At 39.0% G+C, this 19,739-nt stretch overlaps 1 protein-coding gene across 3 annotated transcripts in view; it reads right to left on the reverse strand.

Moving 5' to 3' along the window:
• The window catches only part of OSBPL9 (oxysterol binding protein like 9), a 60,519-nt gene that overhangs the window by 18,631 nt on the left and 22,149 nt on the right, over window positions 1-19,739 (reverse strand). For 2 of the 3 annotated variants that reach the window (XM_084290763.1, XM_084290762.1), the window contains exons 4-7: window positions 16,371-16,447; window positions 7,675-7,770; window positions 5,550-5,597; window positions 747-776 (exon numbers count right to left, since the gene is read on the reverse strand). In XM_084290763.1, the coding sequence (XP_084146889.1) occupies window positions 747-776; window positions 5,550-5,597; window positions 7,675-7,770; window positions 16,371-16,447 (251 nt within the window). Of the gene's footprint in view, window positions 1-746; window positions 777-5,549; window positions 5,598-7,674; window positions 7,771-14,143; window positions 14,209-16,370; window positions 16,448-19,739 lie in introns of those variants that run through there. The other variant, XM_084290764.1, reaches the window with a different exon arrangement.

Raw genomic sequence — 19,739 nt, forward strand, 5'->3', positions numbered from 1 at the left:
CATAAGCCAAGCTGATGAGAAGGCCACCAGACATCAAACTCAGCTAGCAGCAAGTACAAGAGGAAAATCGGAGGCAGGAAGACCAGACCCCATTCCAATAACATAGATATAGAAGAACATCTCAACACTTATTCCAAAGTAAATGTCCAAAAATAATGAGCTGAAGGGTTGGAACAAACCAGACAGAATGATAGAAAGGAACCTTCTTTGAGCAAAGCATCCATTCTCCTCCTTGCAGGCAATTACATCAAATAAAAAGTTTTAAAAGATCAGAAGGGGAAGCAGGTTTTCAGTGTTAGTAGAATTAAGGAGAGGTCCCTATCATGTGCCTCTTCTAAAGAGTGTATCTGTGATAAGAAGTGCCTTCTTCTCAGAAGTTTCTACTGGAAAAAAATGTGGATTTACTGAAAGGTAAAGATAGCCTCTTTTTTTCACTTCAAGAAAAATCATCTCTTTCAGTTTCAAATTTCTATGGAACTAAGATGTAAAGTTGAAATCTGATCAAAAGACAGACTGCTCACAAACATTTTCCGCCTGGAATTAGTGAAATTAAAGGTTCTTTTACTCCAGCTCTGACTATGAAGTTTGAAAATTCTTCATCATTCAACAAAGCAAATAAATACCAACTTCCTCTTGTACAGCTAAAAAAAATTCCACTTTTCTGTAACAAACTTTAGAATCTTCCATAAGAAAACAAGGTGACTTTTCAGAATCTATGTAGCAGTTAAAAAAATTAAATAACTTACACTGGTGGTTTCTTTGAGGCTTTCAATTTTCTGTAAAAGAAAAATCCAAACAGTGTGGTTAAAGAAAGAATTTCCAGCATCTAGTTTGACCTAAACACTATACAAATACTGTATTTTATTATTAAATGAGGAAAAAAAACAACCAACATGATTAAGACTATTTCTATATATAGACATAATTTTCATTTTTGTAATTGAAAGGACAGAGATCAAGCTGACAATTAAAGCTTGAAGACAATAAGGTTAGGAGTTTTGGAGCAATGACGTTACACATTCACCTTTGCATAACATTATCAGCAACAAAAATGAAATTCAGTAGGAAGATTCCCTCTAACTACACTACTCTAATGCAGTGTACTGAAAGTAGCACAGTCCAACAGCCAATATGACTTGACATTACCGTGATTTGAGTGCAATAAGCACTGTTGAGCAGTTTAAAAAGTATCACAGAAAAATAACAGTGCACGCCTATTGATCTTTCTAAACCTACAGTTCATGCACCTGGAAACCTGCCTGCTTAACCTTATCTGGAACCACTGTTCATAAATATTTCCTGTGTGGAATTACACTTCAGGCATGCAAAAGGCATCTGCATGCCTTTTTACACAAAGGCATAACTTATCGGAGAAGCATATGCATCCTGTTGATGTCTGTGCCTATCTGCTGAAGGCAAAATTATTAAATTGGACTCAGCATCTATCCTGTACTAATTCAATTACAGGACCCCTTTGTTTTGATTAATATGAATGTCTCATGTGACTTGAATCAGAGTCTTTATGATTCTCCAGTAATCAAAGTATGTAGAGGAGCTTTTTGTCCCCACACAGCATTGCAAGCCAACTTCTGCACCATGAGAGCAGCATGCATCTTATTTATTCTTGTAGATTCATAGCCTCTGTTTATGTGAATGTTTATGCAGTGATGGCTTCCCAGTCAATGCCTGGGGAAAAAATCAGTTATACTCCATTCTATACACTATTCATAAGGATGCTGTAGATTTCCTTCAACCCCTAGTCTACGATTAACTGGCAAGAGGTGGCCAAATAGGCACCTTTTCCTTTTCCCCAGGAACACTGGACCATAGTGATCTAGGAAACTGCATCAAGCAGAAGAACAAGACAACAGCTACAAATTCCTTTATTATTATTTTTCATGTCTCTACCATCTCCCAGGCCAAACTTTATGAACATGTACTGAAAAAAAGCATTTGAAATATAATGACAACAGTTCAGTGAAGTTTTGAGCCTTAGAGTGACAAAATAGAATGGGTGACATACCCAAACACACAGACAGCTCTTGTCAGCTGAAAGACTGAACTGCTGAAATGAATCATTCAGCCTCAAGGCTTTATAGCCAACTGTAGGCAGACATCAGCAGCTTTGATTATTCTTTACCTGTTTTTTCCAATAAGTCCCAATATTTTCACACCAGGTAACCTAGTATCTCGTTCCCTTCACAGATTTGAAAGTCTGAAGGCAATGACAGGCCATGCCATATAATTTGGTGACGCTGTTTTCCCCCAGTCCATCTGTAATCTCCCCAATAACAAACTAATGAAGACATTGCTATTTTTACACACAGGTACAAACATGGTAACTTCTCTGAGGTCACACAGAAGATCCAAGGTGGGATAAAACTCAGGTCATCTGCTTACCAAGGCCTACCCACAAATTATGCAATCATAATTTTTTTCCACTACCGAAATGAAGTTTCTATGAGGAGTCCAACCTAAATAGTAGCATTATGCATTAACCCAATTTATTTTTCCACATTTGTGCCCAAGAGCTACACTGCAAGAACACAGTATGTGGAGTCAGAGCATTGTCTTCTTGATACGTGCACACAATTATGCGAACAATGCAGGGAAGGCAGACAAGCTCAGTCCCTATGAAGACCCTTTTAAAGGGCACCAGCCCTATTCTTTAGGGCTAAGCAAGCACTGATTTGGAAGTCACTGTATTTCCATGAGCAAAGTGTTATTCCAGACTGGTGAAGCAAGCAGCCATAAAATTGCAGTTGGTTTGGAGGAGACACCTGCAGAACGCTCGTACCTCTTCTCTGTGACCATACAGAACCCCACTGCTGCGTATGAGCACGGCCACTGTGCTGCAAAGGCTGTGCTTAGGCTCTCATTTGATTAAACTTGCATTAAACATAGATCATTTGGAAAATACTAAACTGGAAGTAAAATCATAAACAGGTAAAAGAAGGTGTATGTTGAAGATTAAAAAAAATAGACAATAAAAATAAAATCAAAGAAAACCATTTACTACTACAAGATATCTCAACTTTCTCTTCAACATCCCTGTTCTCTGAATACCAATTAAGACAAAATATAAATAAGACAGTTTCCCTAGTTTTAGGTAATAAATACACACCTTCTCAAACTAAATATCGATTTCCTGCAGAAATGTGTTATTTTCTATATCTGTGTCCCTTGCAAAAAAAGGACTTCGGATAAGGAAAACAATCTTCTTCCAAATCAATTTACATTTGCAGAACGCAGCCACAAGCTGGATCTAATCTAATTGCAGGCTGCCACTGAAACTGCTCCATCTACTTACTGCTATTTGCACCTACCTCCTTGACATCTCATTTTTTATGAAGCCCCTGGTGGTCCAATAGAAAGCTAATTTTATTTCTTTGATCAAGATTTTTGCCTAATTCAATAACCACGTGGCTACAGAGTTGGATCAGCATGTCTAACAAAAAGAAGTGGCTGACTCACGGGCAGGATTGGGGAAGTGCAACCTAAATCCCTAAATTCAGCCTTTGATTTACTTCACAAAACCTACTCAGTGTGAGTCAAAGAGCTTGATCTGGCTACATTTCTCCCACAATTTTCTCAAAGTCTTCACAATTCCTCAAGTCTACATCTTCTTCCAAAGTCCAACAGATTGCCATGTCTGAGAAAGAAAATATCCAAGAGAACCTGATGCATCTCAAACACCCATACCCCATCCTGTATCATCATCTTCAAAAGACAAAATAGGTCTCATGTTCTGTCCAGTGCTCTCACAAAAACAAGAGCTCAGGTTTTCAATGCCTGGCCACGAACAGCTACAGCAAACAGCACACCGCTACTTGGGAAACGCACACCACACAAATAATACCAAATCTTGTTTCCTCACATGAAAAGATTATGGGTTGGATGGCAGTATCCTGCAGGTTAGACCAGCAGTCAGCCTGAGAGCTGAACCATGTTTACATAAACAAACAGAAAAACTGCTAAATATGGTAGCAAAAAGCCTCTTAGCTGCCTCAGTTCAGGAAGAGACATGATCATAGAAGTGCTCTGCCAGGTCTCTTTCATTTTTAAGAGAGAGTAAGTGGAATCTACAGTAATAGCAACACTGAAAGATTTAAAACGCAGGGAAGCTGACCTCTTCGAAATCAGCCTCTCCCCTTCTACAAAGTCAACCTTTCTGTTCCATAGACACCTTGCAGAGACGAAGAAAGAAATCAGCACTTCATGAAGGAAGTCTCTACAGATTAGGCACACTGTCACAGGGAAAAAACAAACCAAAACAAAAAAACCTGCCTGATCTGCAAAGTAGCATCTGGAGAGAGGTCAAAACTGAAGGAGAATTCTTCCCAGTAAGAAGAATGGAAGGAAAAATACAGACGTTTTAGATCGTGCTCTTTTGATCAGTTGTCTAAGGATTAAACACACACAGAGAACGCCTGTACTTCAAAGATGTTCTTCGAGGCTGTGCATACTACAGAAATCCAGAAAGACCTCTGGTTGTAAAGTCCCTCAGATGCCACAATAATGTGTCAAACAAGATGCATAACACATGAAAGGTCACAGCTGTTTTAAAGTAAACTAGTTCCAGAAAGGACCAAGCTTTTAAAAAAGTAAACCAAACAACAAGAGAAAAATCAGCTTGTTTTCCACAAGCAAAATGGGGGAGGAATAACTAGGATAAAATACTGCTTCTTTATGATATTAAAATTACTACATTTACTGGAAAAAAAAAAAAAAAAAAAAAAAAAAAAAAAAAAAACCTCTCCAGCAATAACTCCTTTAAAAAGAAATCCTTCCTCTACACCACACAGATGTGTGTATAAAATGTGCAAAAACTAGCATGCAACTTTATGCCAAACCCACACTACCAAAGGTATGTGCTAACCTTTCTTAAGCACAATGGTTGAATTCTGATGTACAGACTTGATTTTGAAATGGGACGGGATTCCAAAAAAATAAATACACACACACAATGAGCAGTTAAGTGAATTACAACCTCGCTAAAAAGGTTATGCTCTCCAGGCAGCAAATTAAATTTTTGGGCATCCTCACCTAAGGTAAATTAAATCTGGTATTCTCAGACTTCCAACAGGTAGCATGCTAGTCACAGAACTAGACAGGATGCAGACATATGAAATATACCATTCCTGGTGCTAGGAAACCTTAGAACAGGTTTGCTATTCCTACAAACACATTCAATGTTAATCCTTGAAAAGGGTTAAAAATAAATTTGTGATTTTTTTAAATCTTAAGTTAAAATGTTTTACAGTTGGACAACTGAGGAGAAATTGTTTCCTACAGAATAATATATATATACTTTTTTAAATGTTATAAGCATGACACCCAGTATTACTAAAAAAATTCAGTTTGCCACCTATTCACAACACAGGTTATAATGTTATGCTATTCAAATTGCTTTTAATGATTTTGACAACTTGAGGAATCTGAAAATAGACAAGAATATTTAGGTATCTAGTCCAGTGATGCAAAAAAAAAAAAGAAAAAACACACAAGAGCAAGCAAAATAAGCAATATTTAAGACAAAATGTACTTGCTTTTCTCTGTTCGTCATCTTTGCAGTTCTGTAGCTTTTCATCAAAGCCCTGAAAACAAGAGATTCTTGTGAAAATACTGTTTTATTGCCATACACTATTAGCCAGAATCACTGAAATTCCAAAACAAAATGCATTTAATAGTTATAAGATCTTGCTTTTATGACTCCAAGCAGTTTTTGCTTACTGTTTCATATAGCATTTATAACGTAACAAGCTTGTAACTCATTTCTTACATCATCGCATTCTGCAAGAGACAAAGTCCCAGCTCCTGAGGCTAGTCCCACACAGCGCAAGCTGTCACAGTTCTACCACGGTTTCAACAAAAAAGTAAAGTTAAGTGACAAAGGTGACACTCATCAGAACACATTGAACTGCCTTTCTTTTATTTCTGCAAAGATCTTTGTGACTTACAATGTGCTCACCAAAACAGCTTCAATCTTTATCAACACTTCCAGGAACCTTCTAACTCAGGTATGTGATTCAAATCATCTCAGATTTGTAAGCCCTTCTTTTCAAAATGATTCCACAGCATTAACTTAATTTATTTTATTAGAAGTGGAATACTAGAAGCAGCTAAATAAAATGAAGCAAATCCTTACTCGAAAGCTTGCATGTGTATTTAATACAGACTGAGCTGAAACAGCTTAAAATTGCTTTTGGGAGTGTGCTAAGGTGAACATACAAATAACCATTAACCATTAAGCTGTTCAAGGAAAAAATATGATCAACGGTAATGCTCAGAAGATCATCGTATCCACCCTTGCTCAGAAACGAGGCTGCACTTTTGAGTGGTAAACGAGTTCTTCTCTCAATTGCCTGCCTATGACTTAGTCGCTTCTTTGCTCCCCTTTCTCTTGAGGGCTCATTTCTACTTCTTTTCTCTCCCCATGGTCTCTGAACATCCTCAGATTTGCTTTTCTTACATTATTAATTCAATTCCTATACTCCCTCCCCCCAGTTGTTCTGAAATAAAATTTAAAGGCATTAGATTTAAATACCTTCCTTCAGTGAGGCATGCTCCTGTTGTATATTCCTGCTAGGTGGCCTTGAAAAAGGAGTTAAAGCTAATTCCCAAATCAAGTCTTTGCAGTTTAGCTTTGAATTTTGCTTGCACCTCTTTGCCCCCCTCCATTTCTGTTGTGCTCTTCCCTCCTCCACCCTCCCCTGCATCTGAATTTTTGCTGAATATCCCACATACAGTACTTGTCCGTTGTATCAGAGGGGAAAAAAATCCAAACCAGCAGAACTGAAGCAATCCCATGAGCAATTTTAACCTGCTTAGTCATGGGAAAAAGTGTCCTAACCAGCAGCAAAAACTTTGTTTTTCTCAACAAGGTGAGTTCTGTGAGATATGACCTTATCATCCCTCACCTCCCCACCAACACTTAAAACGCACGCACGAAGTGGAAGAGGACAGTATTCATACAAAACCTCTACAGAATGTTTTTGCTCAAGGACAAAGAACAGTTTTTCTATCACTGTTGCAACAAAGTCTGAAACTGTCTGCAAGTGCAGTTGTATATTACTTGACAAAACCTTCTTCAAGATAAATTCTAAAATGCTATGAGCAAGACAATGATTTGTTTAAAAATTAAACTTCAGTAATCTGACATTTCCATGCTGTTACAAAGTATTTCAGCCATTGTAAAACATTCTATAAAATCAGTTTGATTTATTTTGATTTTCTAACTCTATTTCAATAATCACAAGATTCAGTCTTGTGATATATAAGATATATATTCAGTCTTGTGATATATATTCAATAATCACAAGATTCAGAAACAGAGAATACTATTTTCAGCTCATTCCGCTTTTAGCCTATTAGAACTTTTAATTTTCTTATTCTAGTAAAACTGTTTATTTCAGAAGTAGTTAACACTTCATGTAACATCCTAAGATAGCAAGAAAGAGAAAATTCTAACATCAGACTTGACATATTGTAAAGGTATGTTTCCTCCAGCTCTCATTCAGCTCAGCCAGATGAGGCCTCTGCCTCCCATATTTACCAGAACACGTGCGAAGCATAAAACATGGCTTTCTCCCCCTGCTGAGCTTCCTTTCAGGCAGACTTTGAAATCCACACTGACAACCACACTCACAATACAGCAAATGCACCGTAACTTACCTTCAATTGGTCTATCAAGATCTGTAAGTAAGCATCTGACTCCGTAAGTTTCTTATCAAAATCATGAACAGTAGGAACAAATGCTGAATCGACACCCTGGAGAGAAAAACAAACAAATAAAAAATCAAATATATAATTAGAGGGTTTTTTTTGGGGAAAAAAAAGATAACAGCAATATGGTTTTGACTGCCAAGTGGCTGATAAAATGTTGCCTTGCCTGCAATGTATAAACACAGGCAAACAGCTGAGCAGATTTGTCTTCTATTTGCAGCTAAATCAGTAACTGCAAATTGCTGCACATTTTCAGTGTGGGTATAGTCAGCACACAGCAGAGCATTTCATGACTTATAATTGGAAAAAAAAATCTCCTAAAATGACACTAATTAAAGTTTCTTCAGAAAATGTAAAAGAGAATTTAGTTTTCTGCAGACTGCCTTGTGTTTCCGTATTCAGAGATTTCAATTAAGGATGGACAAAACCATAGCCAAGTGCACGACTGGACTTCTCACTCCTCAAACAGAAGCTTTGCCAATTACAACATAGCTCATCTCAGAGCATCTTGGTGAAGGACTGTACAAAATAAACCTCTTCTTAAATACAGGATAGCCTTTAAACTGCAAAAATTTGAACTGGTTACTCCTGGCTGCCCTTGTTCCTTTACAGCTGCAGTGATTTGCGTCCTCTGCACTGGGTTTGATTTATTACATTTCGTTGCATAAATACCAACAAGGGCAAAATATCATTGCCATGAGAATGATTACTTTTCTGTTTTTTTACTTGCAAATTTACTTTCCTTTTTAATGTAAAATTCAAAGCACACTTGTGCATATAACTTGTTCCCCACATTTAAACTGATAAATGGAGTAAAGACCTGAACAAACTCCCACTGGGCAACCACATCTCTAATTAAAGGAAAGAAAGGGAGAGAATTCTTGAAATCGATTACTACTGACTTCACACAGCCTCTCTATGTAAACGTATTTAACATTTATTTATATAATATTTTAAATGCAAATCAAACTTCTAAACAAGTATTAAAGCACTCCTGGCCTGAAAAATTGTACAATGCAAGTTCAAGGCAGGAGGTAAAAAGCGAAAGATACAGGATGAAGTATTTAGGCTTTCTTATTAGCCTCAATACTCTCACATGTTTTCACACTGACCTAAAATATGATGTTTTTCACTTCAAACTCTTAAGAAACCATCAGCTGTGCAGTTTTGACTGCTGAGAATCCCCTAAAGTCTGAATATGTAAAGATCAAAGTGTGGGGGAAAAACATTTCCGTGGGGGAAGACAGGCAATTCATACCTGTAAAATTCCACATTACCATAAAATGTTTGACAATATCTTCTCTGTCAGTGCAGATAGTTTATTTTTGTTTTTGTATGATACTGGGCTGTCTTATTAATTAAAAGCTTTATTGACAGCTCTTTGGAAGCAGGAAGAGTTGCATGCAATAGATGAATGATTTGCTCTTACTCGAGGTTAAGATGCATGCATATGATCATGTATACCCTGAAACAAATCCATACCCTGACGTTAGGGGGTATTTATTCATGGCCATAGCTTAAGCTGTGCTACAGACTAACCCCAGATCTTGACAACAGTTCTGCATGATCATACCAATAAGCCTGTAAACAAGCGTTAAAACCCAAAACCTTCACCCTGCACTAGACAGCCCATTCTGGACAAATTTTAAAACATTGTTCGAAATGTGGACGAGGAAAGAAGAAAATAAAGCAATCACTGTGACTACTCCAAGAGAAAAAGACATAAAAACACCCAGGGTATCGAGTTAACAAAAGCATTAATGGACACGAGGGAAAGACCTCCCAAACAAGAAAGTTGGGACACTCCCCCTTACTTGTCAAGTTTAAAATACACAGAAATTAGATCTAAAGCTGCAAGAAATTCGTACCCCATTCCCTTGTTGAAGAACGAATTGCCTGTACAGCTAGCAGCCTGCACCACTATTTCAGCAAATGGTCCAGCATGCTCTACTCTGTGTTACAGTTTTATTACCAGATGAGGTACCTGCAGAAGCAGGAAAGTTATAAACTTCTGGTCTGCCTGCTGGCTCCCGTAGCAACACATTTGGTATTTCACTCCTCCCCATGAAAAATCCCATATATGATAAGCAGTATGCAGAAAACATAGATCAATAAAATGGCATTCCTTCCCCTTGTTTCCCCACATCCATTTTCTGAGATTTCCCCTTCAGGAGATACCACAAGTTAGAAGACTAGGCCACAGAGGGCTCATGCCAATGCTAACCCTTGTAGGTAGCAAGGAGCCAGCGGGGCCCAGCAGCGCACCGACCGACCCCATTAACAGTCTGCAGCAGGACCAGTGTGACACCCAGTAACACACGGCTATCCTAGCTGCACACTATGGGTCTGCACACTAGCCAGGGATTAAGTAAAGACATCTCACGCTAGGAGTCCTGCAGAGTAATTCCCTTCATAGACATTCCCATTTGGGAGGGGGTAAACTGGAGGGCAATAGCAAAATATAAAACAATTAAAAGATACACAGTTATGAGCTTTATTTTCCTTACAGATCTGCTAGTGCTGAGGGATTTTTTATGTTGTTCCCGTGTCCTACAAATTAGAAGTCATGCACACCACTAACGCATTTGTATTCAAAATTTGTTCATGCCAAGAAGTAGTTCCAGCCTAATGTAAACTAGTTCTTTCAAATAAGATGGGATACAAAAATGCCATCACCCTTTGAAGAATCACAACAGAAAAATTCTAATGTACTTCTCAAATAAGAACACCGCAATAAGGACCTCTGTAGAAGATGAACTGTAACAAAGGCAGGGAAACAAGTAAAAAGACAGAGGCAACAGCAAAGACTTGACAGGCTTTGTCTTTCCAGAATAGTTTTACTGGGGGAAGGAAAGAGAAAGCTGTCCAGAGCAGGCTTTCTTATCTTTGTATTTTTGCTATATTCTTCATTTAATTAGGATCCCAAGTCCAACAAACAAGTTTGTGAAAGTCAGTTTAGAGAAGCAAGTGTTCTCAGCTCCCTCTCAACACCCCACCAGAGACGTCTGCCCTGCCTATAGCACGGCTGACTTTGCAGAGGACACTGACAACACCAACAGAACGGAAGACAGGACAAGGTAGCTAGTAAGCCACTCAACAACGGTACCGTCGTGTATTTCAGTTGTGACCACAACAACCACATTTTTATCTCTGTTAGATTTTTAAGCTCTATTAAAAGCTCACAATATACCCGTCTTGAGTTCAAAAACAAACTTGTAAGAGCTCTGGGAGGCCTATGAGCCTTCCAAGTAGTCAGAATATCGTGCTTTAAAAAAAAAATAAAAAAAAAAATCTGCTTTGCAAAACAGAAAACGGTTAGCAAAGACTTTATGAGGCTATAGATACTATCCTATCTTACGGGTCAATAGAAAGAGTTCAAAAAACAGAAGTATTTACATACAGATACAAAACTGGCTTTAAAGCAGAAGTTGAAAATACTTGTGACAAACACTACATATACCCTAGAATCCCAGTAATTTACCTACGTCATATTCTAGATGTAGGAAATTCAAATGCACTACTGTGCTTAATCAGTATCATAACTTTTTTTTTTTGTAGCAAAATTTGGTAAAGTGCTGCATGTCAGCTAACTATGCCCTCCCACCAGCACTTTAAATGCCTATATTCAATATATTCCTAATCTAAAAAACACTATTCTCAGTTTTACCTAAGTATTCTTGACTCAGTAGAAACGGGGTTTGAAAGCCAGTGAGAAACAACATCATTTACATGTACTTACGAGAAATTCATAAGAAAGTTTTGTTCTGTCTTTTATTCGTTTTTACAGCTTTGAAGCTCGTCACCCAAAATGGTGGTTAACAGGAGGCCAAGGGAACTGCTAGCAGCACCGTTCCACCACCACTTTGCACCAGAAGCACATCGGTTCCCCTGCTGTTTACTCCCCTTTTACTCTGCTCTTTGGAGTAAGCATAAAGGTTTGCCCTGTGACAGAGTCAACTCAGTATGGAAACTAACACAGGTTAAAACTACACTAGGAAAGGGAGGGCAGCAGGAAAAGCAGTTTTAATTTGGGCCCATTCTGACTCCAATTCCCAATTCCTGCTGCGCTGTCTCTTCCCCTCTGCTAGGACACGGCAGGACTGCTTCCAGCAGCAGCACCAACAACTCGTAACATTTAAGCCACTGTATCACCCTTCACAGTAACCATCCCAGATCCATTTCTTAGAATATGCTTTTCTTACCTTATTATTTGCTACCTACAAGGTAAATTTCTTGTTCAAATTATGGAGACATCAAGCTATAGAAATATATTTGTGTTTTTTGTTTGTTTGTTTTTTGTTTTTTTTTTTAAGAAATGGCATGCTTCTTAGTGGCAGTCATTTCAGGTCCTTCGTCTCTTCCGAGAATTCACTAGCAAATCAGGAAGAGCCCTCAACAGCCTGTGTCAGTACCTCAAGGATTTTCTTAAGTGTGGGTAGGAAAGCCTTTGTAGCCTGCAAATCTTTCAACACTCTTTAATGTGGATTATTTCTGTCATTATCTCGTCAGAAAGCACAGAAGACATCTTATTTGTAGAATATGCAAGTTTCAGCTCCGTATTTTGATATATTTACTTATTTTAAAAATCAAGTTGGAGTTGTCTTTCATGCAGTTCTCAATAGCCTCTTCAGCTGCCACTTTCAGACACTTACCAAGATGCTCTAGCAGCACTGGAATGACAACGGGGAAAAGTACATCTCAGGACACGGGTTCTAAGGCAAGAATGAGTGTGAAAGTTTGAGCTAACAGGAGAAGACAAAAAGAAAGGGAAAAAAAAAAGGAAAGAAAGAAAAAAACAGCTCACCCATCCATCTCAGGGTGGACATGACTCCTATGAACAGGATCCTAACACTACAAAAGCACCACTAGAACACAAGAATACATTCAGCTCAAAAAAAAAAAAAAAAGCTATGTTACTGTCATCCCAAGAGACACAAATTATCTTTGAGAGGTTTCCACAGGGGAGAACTCTGGAGCCAAAAAGTGCATGTAGCACTGGGCTGTGACTTGAAAGACAGAAGAGGAAAGCTGCACATTTATGCTAAACAAGAAGACCAGAAGCACTCCCTGCTTGAATGGGAGGGATCACTGGTTGACAAATTCTGATGAGGAACAAATGAAAATTTGAGATAAGTTATCACCCACCTCCGCCCAGGCAAACAAGAAACCCAAGCCACAACACATCTTACACCACACACACCCTTCCCCTTATCCCTTGTGAGTGGAGGGCAACCGATGTGCTGCCACCGACCTGGCAGTACCACACCTGTAGTCTTGGGACAAGTACAGGGCAAAACGCTGCGGGGTGCAGAAGGACACTGCCAGCACTGTCACACCTGCTGCTGCTCAAGGACAACATACAAAAGTAGCACTAGAAGAACTGAGCATATCTAACTTTCAGTATAAGAACATGGAAAAACACAGCAAGCAGAACAGAATTCAATTTCAAATTTCAGAAAAAAAAAACAGATTACAAGTACGTCTGAAATGTTTCCTTCCCATTCTTGTTTCACTTGAATACAGTATGACTGAGCATCAGCCCTCTGGATGGCTGGGATCACTTCACTCATTTCTACATACTTATGGCTCACTTCTTCCACAGCTCCTTGACCACAGTTATTTCTCACAAGTTTCTATTTTTATTTGTTTCACAAACACTTCCATTCTAGAGACTGACAACACAGTGGGGCATTTAGGCAAAAATAAAGTTAGCAGGGCTAAATCGGAACAGAGAGCACCTGGCAGCGCTTCACCTCGCGTTAATTCCTTGCCCTTTGCGGATCCGGCTCACCCAGCACACCAACTCCCCAGGTTTCAGCACATTTCCCCACATCTATCCCAGGTCTGTTTGAGACTATGAAGAAAACAGCCTAACTTTCTGAACTCAAACACCCCAGGAGCAGACCGAGCACGTTTTGGTCTGCATGAAAAATCTGAAGTTGCGTAAAAACATCAACAGAGCCTCAAAAACCATGCATCATTCCAGACACAAGGAAAAAAGAAAAAAGAAAAAAGAAAAAAAAAAAAAAAAAAAAAAAAAAGCCGTAGATCTATTTGCGTGGTTCTGCGTGACAGATATCCACGTTTCTGTTTGCAACACTGAAGAAAATACCCGTACAGAAACCATTTCTCTGACAGCCCTCAAAGCCCCGTAAGCCAATAATCCGCCCAAAGAACTATTTTTTTGACTTTATCGTGCGACGAGAAAGCAGCAGAGCAGCCAGAAACGGGGTTTTGTTCAAGCGCTCACAGAAACAGGCGCACTTGGACCCAACGGGCTCCGGCTGAAAGCACCCCCAAAACCCCAGTGGCGAAACCCCGCGGCCCCCCGAAGCCGGGAGCAGGGCGGCGGGGGGGAGGCAGCGCCCGGCTCCCCGTCAGGAGGCTCCGAGCCCCCCGCGGGCCCCCCGCTACTCACCCCGGCCATTCCTCCCCTGCGCCGAGCCGAGCCGAGCCGTGCGGGGCTGGCGGAGCGCCCGGCCGGGCAGCGCCGCCTCCGGCGGGGCGGGGAAGGGGCCCCCGAGGCCGTGGCCGCCCGGTGCCCGCATGACGGCCGGAGCGGCCGCCGGTTGGCTGCGGGGCGCGGAATGGCGGCCGCCGGCCTGAGGGGAGGCGCGGCTCGCTCGCCCCTCGCTGAGGCGTGCGGGTGCCGCAGTGCCGGGGGCTGGAGAACGCCCCAGGCGTGTCCCCGCCGGCACTCCCGGCCCCAAAATGTCAGCGCCGCTGAGGGGAAAGGCTTCAGGGGGGCCCTGCAGGCGGCCATCCTCGGCAGTGCTCGCCCCTCTGCACGTCCCACTGCCTGAGGCACCAGCGCCTCAGGCACCTCTCTGAAGCACAAAAGGCTTTGCAAGGAGGTATAAAGTACAGCCCCCTTTCATTCTTAAATCAGGATGTGCTCCGCACCTCCTGTGAATGGGGATGGCAAGCCCTAAAAATCCCTGAATAGGGAATGTAAGGGAATGCTATTCCTGCTACTCTACAAACAAGTGCCTCAAAAACAGAACGTTTGCACAACTGGCACGTTGAAGGTTCTTGAAAACGGATGCTGAACACGATACAGTGGTCCACAAGGTGTTACTCTCAACGCTGAATATACTTAAGAGGAATGAGGTTATTTCTTAGTAGTCACTTAGAGATTTCTGGTTATTCCCCCAAATATCGCTAGATAAGTAACTTGTTTTGTTTTTGTTTTTGTTTTAAATCTAAATATGCCTTGCTCATTTGAAGAATTCCTCGAACAGAAAAAGGTTACGTAATGGGAAACAGTTCCATTACTAGCTGCAATCATGGAACAGTGCCAATAAAACTACAACGATTTCTAAAGAGGGATACACATTTTGACAAACCTTATAGTATCTTTTGTTGTTTCTGTATGTCTGTAGTCTGTATCTCCAAGCCATAGTAAGTTTTCTGGATGGAGAAAACTGCAAAGACTCCTTTTCTCCCCAAGCAGAGGATAGGGAAAGAGGCATCTCTTGGAAGCCAGCTCAGACTTAAGTCAACATGTTGTTTTCTACACAGTCTGTTTCCTCACAGCCACTGCAGAGAGGGGTTCTTCTGTTTGTGGCCAGCTACTATGGATAGAGAGATTACGTCTAAAATATCTGTGACATAACTAAGGATACAAAGCCGATTGCCATCTTGCATTTTTTATCCAGGGATCTGCTATCCACAAGAAAATCTGCAGTGGTCTTTACTAAGTCAAAAAATGTTGAAAACTACTGTTTAGCAGGAAATTAAAGTAAATTGACTGAGAAAAATTCAGGCTTGCTCTCATTCTTTAGACTGGGTAAATTACATGTAAATCAGTCTTTATAAGCTTCTTCTCTTTCTGTGATATTAAGGATTTTAATATATGTTTATACATCGTCAACCTTTAAGACACTTAATTCTCTTGCTGTACCCCTGAAACATACCAAACGTTTATTCAGTACAAATAATGAATAGCTCTTTCATATTTCTACACTGTCATCACACATCTTTGTGGTACAAACCAAGTATGAGAAAATTCCTTCCTGAAATCTGTGTTTCTGTCCAGGGCAAAAAATAAAGGCGTGTTGAGTCTTAAGGATGTGCCCATGTCTAGAACAGCACCAGGAACAGATCTTAGATAATTAATCCCAAGAATCCTCACTCCAACCATCCATTTTCAAAACCAGAAAACTGCCACTATCCAGTTTACACCATGGATTCAAACATTACATGTAAGTACCATTTTTCTCATCCATAAAGAGGTCCGATGCTGCTGTCTCATTTTAATTTCAAAATTTAGATAGCGTACACACGTACAACAGGCTTCCAAATGTCTCATTATGCTTGACCACAAAAGGACTAACACTCAATTTAACAAAGAAAAAAAGAATTAAGTATGTAACTATCAGTCTGGAACAAATTAAAATATGAGCTAATAAAGAGAAGTTTCATACTGACTTTTCATGATAGTAGGACAAGGAAATAGTAACAGAAAGACTAGAACCTAATTTCAGGTACCTATACTGATTTCTTACGACATCTGATTGTATAGGCCATGGAACTACCAGATGTTATAGAACATATGTTTGCTATTAGCAGTCATACCATTGTATTTTTGTTTTTTTCTTGAAAAGTAAAGTAAAAAAAAAGTTAAGAGTGAAAGTGAAATTTACCTGCAGCTGAAGGGTATGACGGAGAATGGTGTCCTCTAAAGCATGAATCCACTTCTCTCTCTCATCAGCATCTCGAGCTGAAAAAGTATTCAAAAGATACTGTTAAGTCACATGCAGTCTTATATACTAAAAGCCATAAGCAAACACATCTGATGTCCTCACTAAATATGGAAATAAAATCATATTATTTATCTTAAGTCATCGATGACATAATTCCACAGTTTTCTTAATATCCTGTTTATTTTTCTGTGGTTACAGCTCCATAGCGTTACTGTGTTGATCTACATTACTGGAGAGATGTTTGAAATAATCATGCAAGCAAAAAACTTTTATGCTTTGGGAGAAATTTTATTTCTCCGTAACATCAATACTCTCAGCTCCTGCTCAAGTTAAGAATTTAATATTCCTTTCCTTGTGAATTTAAGCTTAAAACTTTTTTTTTTTTTTCCAATGCCACTTTTTCAATGGTAATAAAATTTAGTGAGCAATTTAGATGCAGTAGCTTTCTAGTATGTAGATGCTTGATGCTGCATCTCAGTGCACTTTAGTGGGACTTTGTATGCTCAACACTTTTTTAAGCATGTTTTTTGACAGGGTATTAGTTCCTTTTACAAATATCTAAGGTTCGTCAATCAAAGAAAAAAAAAAAAAGGTATGCTTATAAAGAATGACAGCACCACACAGGCAGAGAGAATAAAAGTAATGTGTTACTGTATCACTGACATTAGGAGCTTGTTTCTTCAGTTTCATTGTTACAATGGAGGAAGTGCTGTTTGTTAAATAAAGAAAAATATTGTAAACAGAGCTAGGTGCATCATTTTCTGCTCAATGTATATGTAATATAATTTAAATATAAATGTAAGAGTATCAGAAACATAAGAACAGCTCTGCATTTTTACTCTTTCAGTGATTATTTGTCCCTTGTCCATCTTTAGGGACATACATGGGAAGAGTTTGCACAGACATTTCCTCACTTAATTCATTAATTCATTTTTTAAATTTTCCTAGTTACGAGAAGCTGTTCAATCTGTAATAAATTACTCTTTAATTCTATGTCAGTGTGAACATAATAACTTCACACAATGAAGTGCAAAGAATAATCTGAAGTGTTATATATATATTTATATACAGGCACATATAAATACAGACATGATGCCTTTACTTCACTAGTCTGAAAAGAGCTCCTTGCTGTGCTGGAGGGGTTTAAAAAAGAGAGGAGCAGACAGAGTCAGCAGACTCCAGGTGCATTAAAAGAATCCAAAGGCATTAGTAGACTGTAGGTAACTTGTCCATATGCAGGATTAGAATAGTTACTGACGATTGTTTCTAGTTCCTCATTCAAGTGGAAAATATTTAAAAGAAACAGGAAGTCTGCTAAAAGCAAGGAAAAGTTAAGTGGGTAGCACCTATTATAAACTTGAGAACTAAGATTCCTATCTGGCTTACTTGTTATGAAGCTCAGAAAAAATATCCCTAAGTTTTTATACTGAAATATACTCTCAAAAAGCCTTGTTTTCAGTGTCCCCATTCTCATTCTTATGTTTCCATTGTTTTTATTCTGCAGCTGAAACTCACCCAATACTCAAAACCACCACAGATCTTCCAAACATCTAAAATAAACATTATGTAAAATACTTATTACTTTTTCCTACATCCAATCCTATAAAAGGTAGTTCATTGGCCATTGGAATGCAAAAAGGAAAATCAGAAATCCACAGAAGAATCCATCTGCTATGCCCTCCAGCCTTTGGGAGGGGGTAGCCGTAGAGATTTCTAAAACTCTCTCAAGAAAACAAAAACCCACCAAACTTAAAATCAAGATAAACATACTTCTTCATTTAGTATATATAGCCACCAATAATGTCAATTAACAAAAGCATCAGGAAAGATGTGTTGTGAGAAATACATAAAAAAATATCTTTCTAACATAGACACTTTCTCCAAGTCTAACTGATAATGACGCCTCATAAAGCAGTGAGGCAAAATTTTCACTATGTGCAGGGTAAAGATAAAAGCCTACTTTAAAATCTAGCTTTTTTTTTTTTTTAATTGTATTTTTCGTGACTCAACAAATCAAACCCTATTCATTGTTCTTTCAAAATAGCAAAGCGTGACCATTTGCCACAGGTGTTCTGGTAATGATACCATTAACCAACACAAATAAAAAACCTACACACAAGGGAACTTGACTACACAAAGTGCTCTCACATGTACAAAGGAAGCTTGAAGGAAGAAGTTAGGGTAATTAAATGTTACTTGGAACACCACGTAAGTAACTTTCCTGCAGAAATTGCAGCAAATACCTAAGAGCTGGACTTTGCTGCTTGGAGTACCCTCAAAAGCTCAGCAGTAACTTCTAACTTACAGGGATTCACCCTGCTAATTCTCTGTGTTTTAACTGAAAAGCTGAACCAGCTGCCAAGGAGTAGTTTATATTGCAGTGAGACTAGACAGGATGGACAGAAGCCTTCAAATTCTTAACAGCTGACTGCCAAACATATTTTTCACTATGCAAAGTATGATTTTTCTTTTCACTTACATACAAACAAACATCCTGTTCTTTTTTACATAGAATAGCTCGCACTTTAATTTCAGAATCAGGTACATTTTCCTCAGACGTAGATTTTGAATCCTTATTAGCTTCTTTAGTTCTGCTTAGCAAGAGCTGACCCCTTTGCCTAGTCATATTAATCAAGTTTATGCTTCTTACACCAGTCACCATTGGGCTGTGAATATACGTAGTTACAGTGTTCCTAACTTTTCAAATGTGTGCTCAAAGTGGCAGTGGTTAACATAGTTCAGTTTGTATAAGCTTGCTTGGGTTTGTTTCCTTGTTTACTGAGTTCTTTACTAATCATCTCCCAGTCCCAAAGAACATCCTATTAGGGAGCTGTGGTGCAAGTCATTGGGCCAGGCTAGTACGTAACTCACGCGATGCAAAAATCCTGTGTTCAAGCTTTTCTGCCTGTGATTACTTAAACAAAAAAAGGAACAATTAAGCTGCAGAGCAGTGAATTAATCTTTGTGTTGCAGCAGACTTCCTATGACCTTCCAGACTGCCAGCAAAAGGAGGTCGCTGTGTTAGTTAAATACTAATCTCAACGTACAGTGGCCCATTAATAAAGGTTATCACATTAAGCCCTGTATATATAGTGATGCACCAACAGAAGCGAAAGGTTACAGCAACATGGAAGACCTAGAAACCAACTAATCAGTACAGTTCAATAACAAAAGTGACTTTTCCATGCTCATAAATAAGCTAAACTTTAGGAGCCTCTTTTCATTTAACAGCCCTTTTTAATAAAACCTGTCTTTGCCAGGGTTCAACATAAGGAAAAAAAGAATCAAGCTATATTTTTTCTCTATAAT

This window comes from Netta rufina, assembly GCF_964035555.1.
Source record: "Netta rufina genome assembly, chromosome: 8".
NCBI lineage: Eukaryota > Metazoa > Chordata > Aves > Anseriformes > Anatidae > Netta > Netta rufina.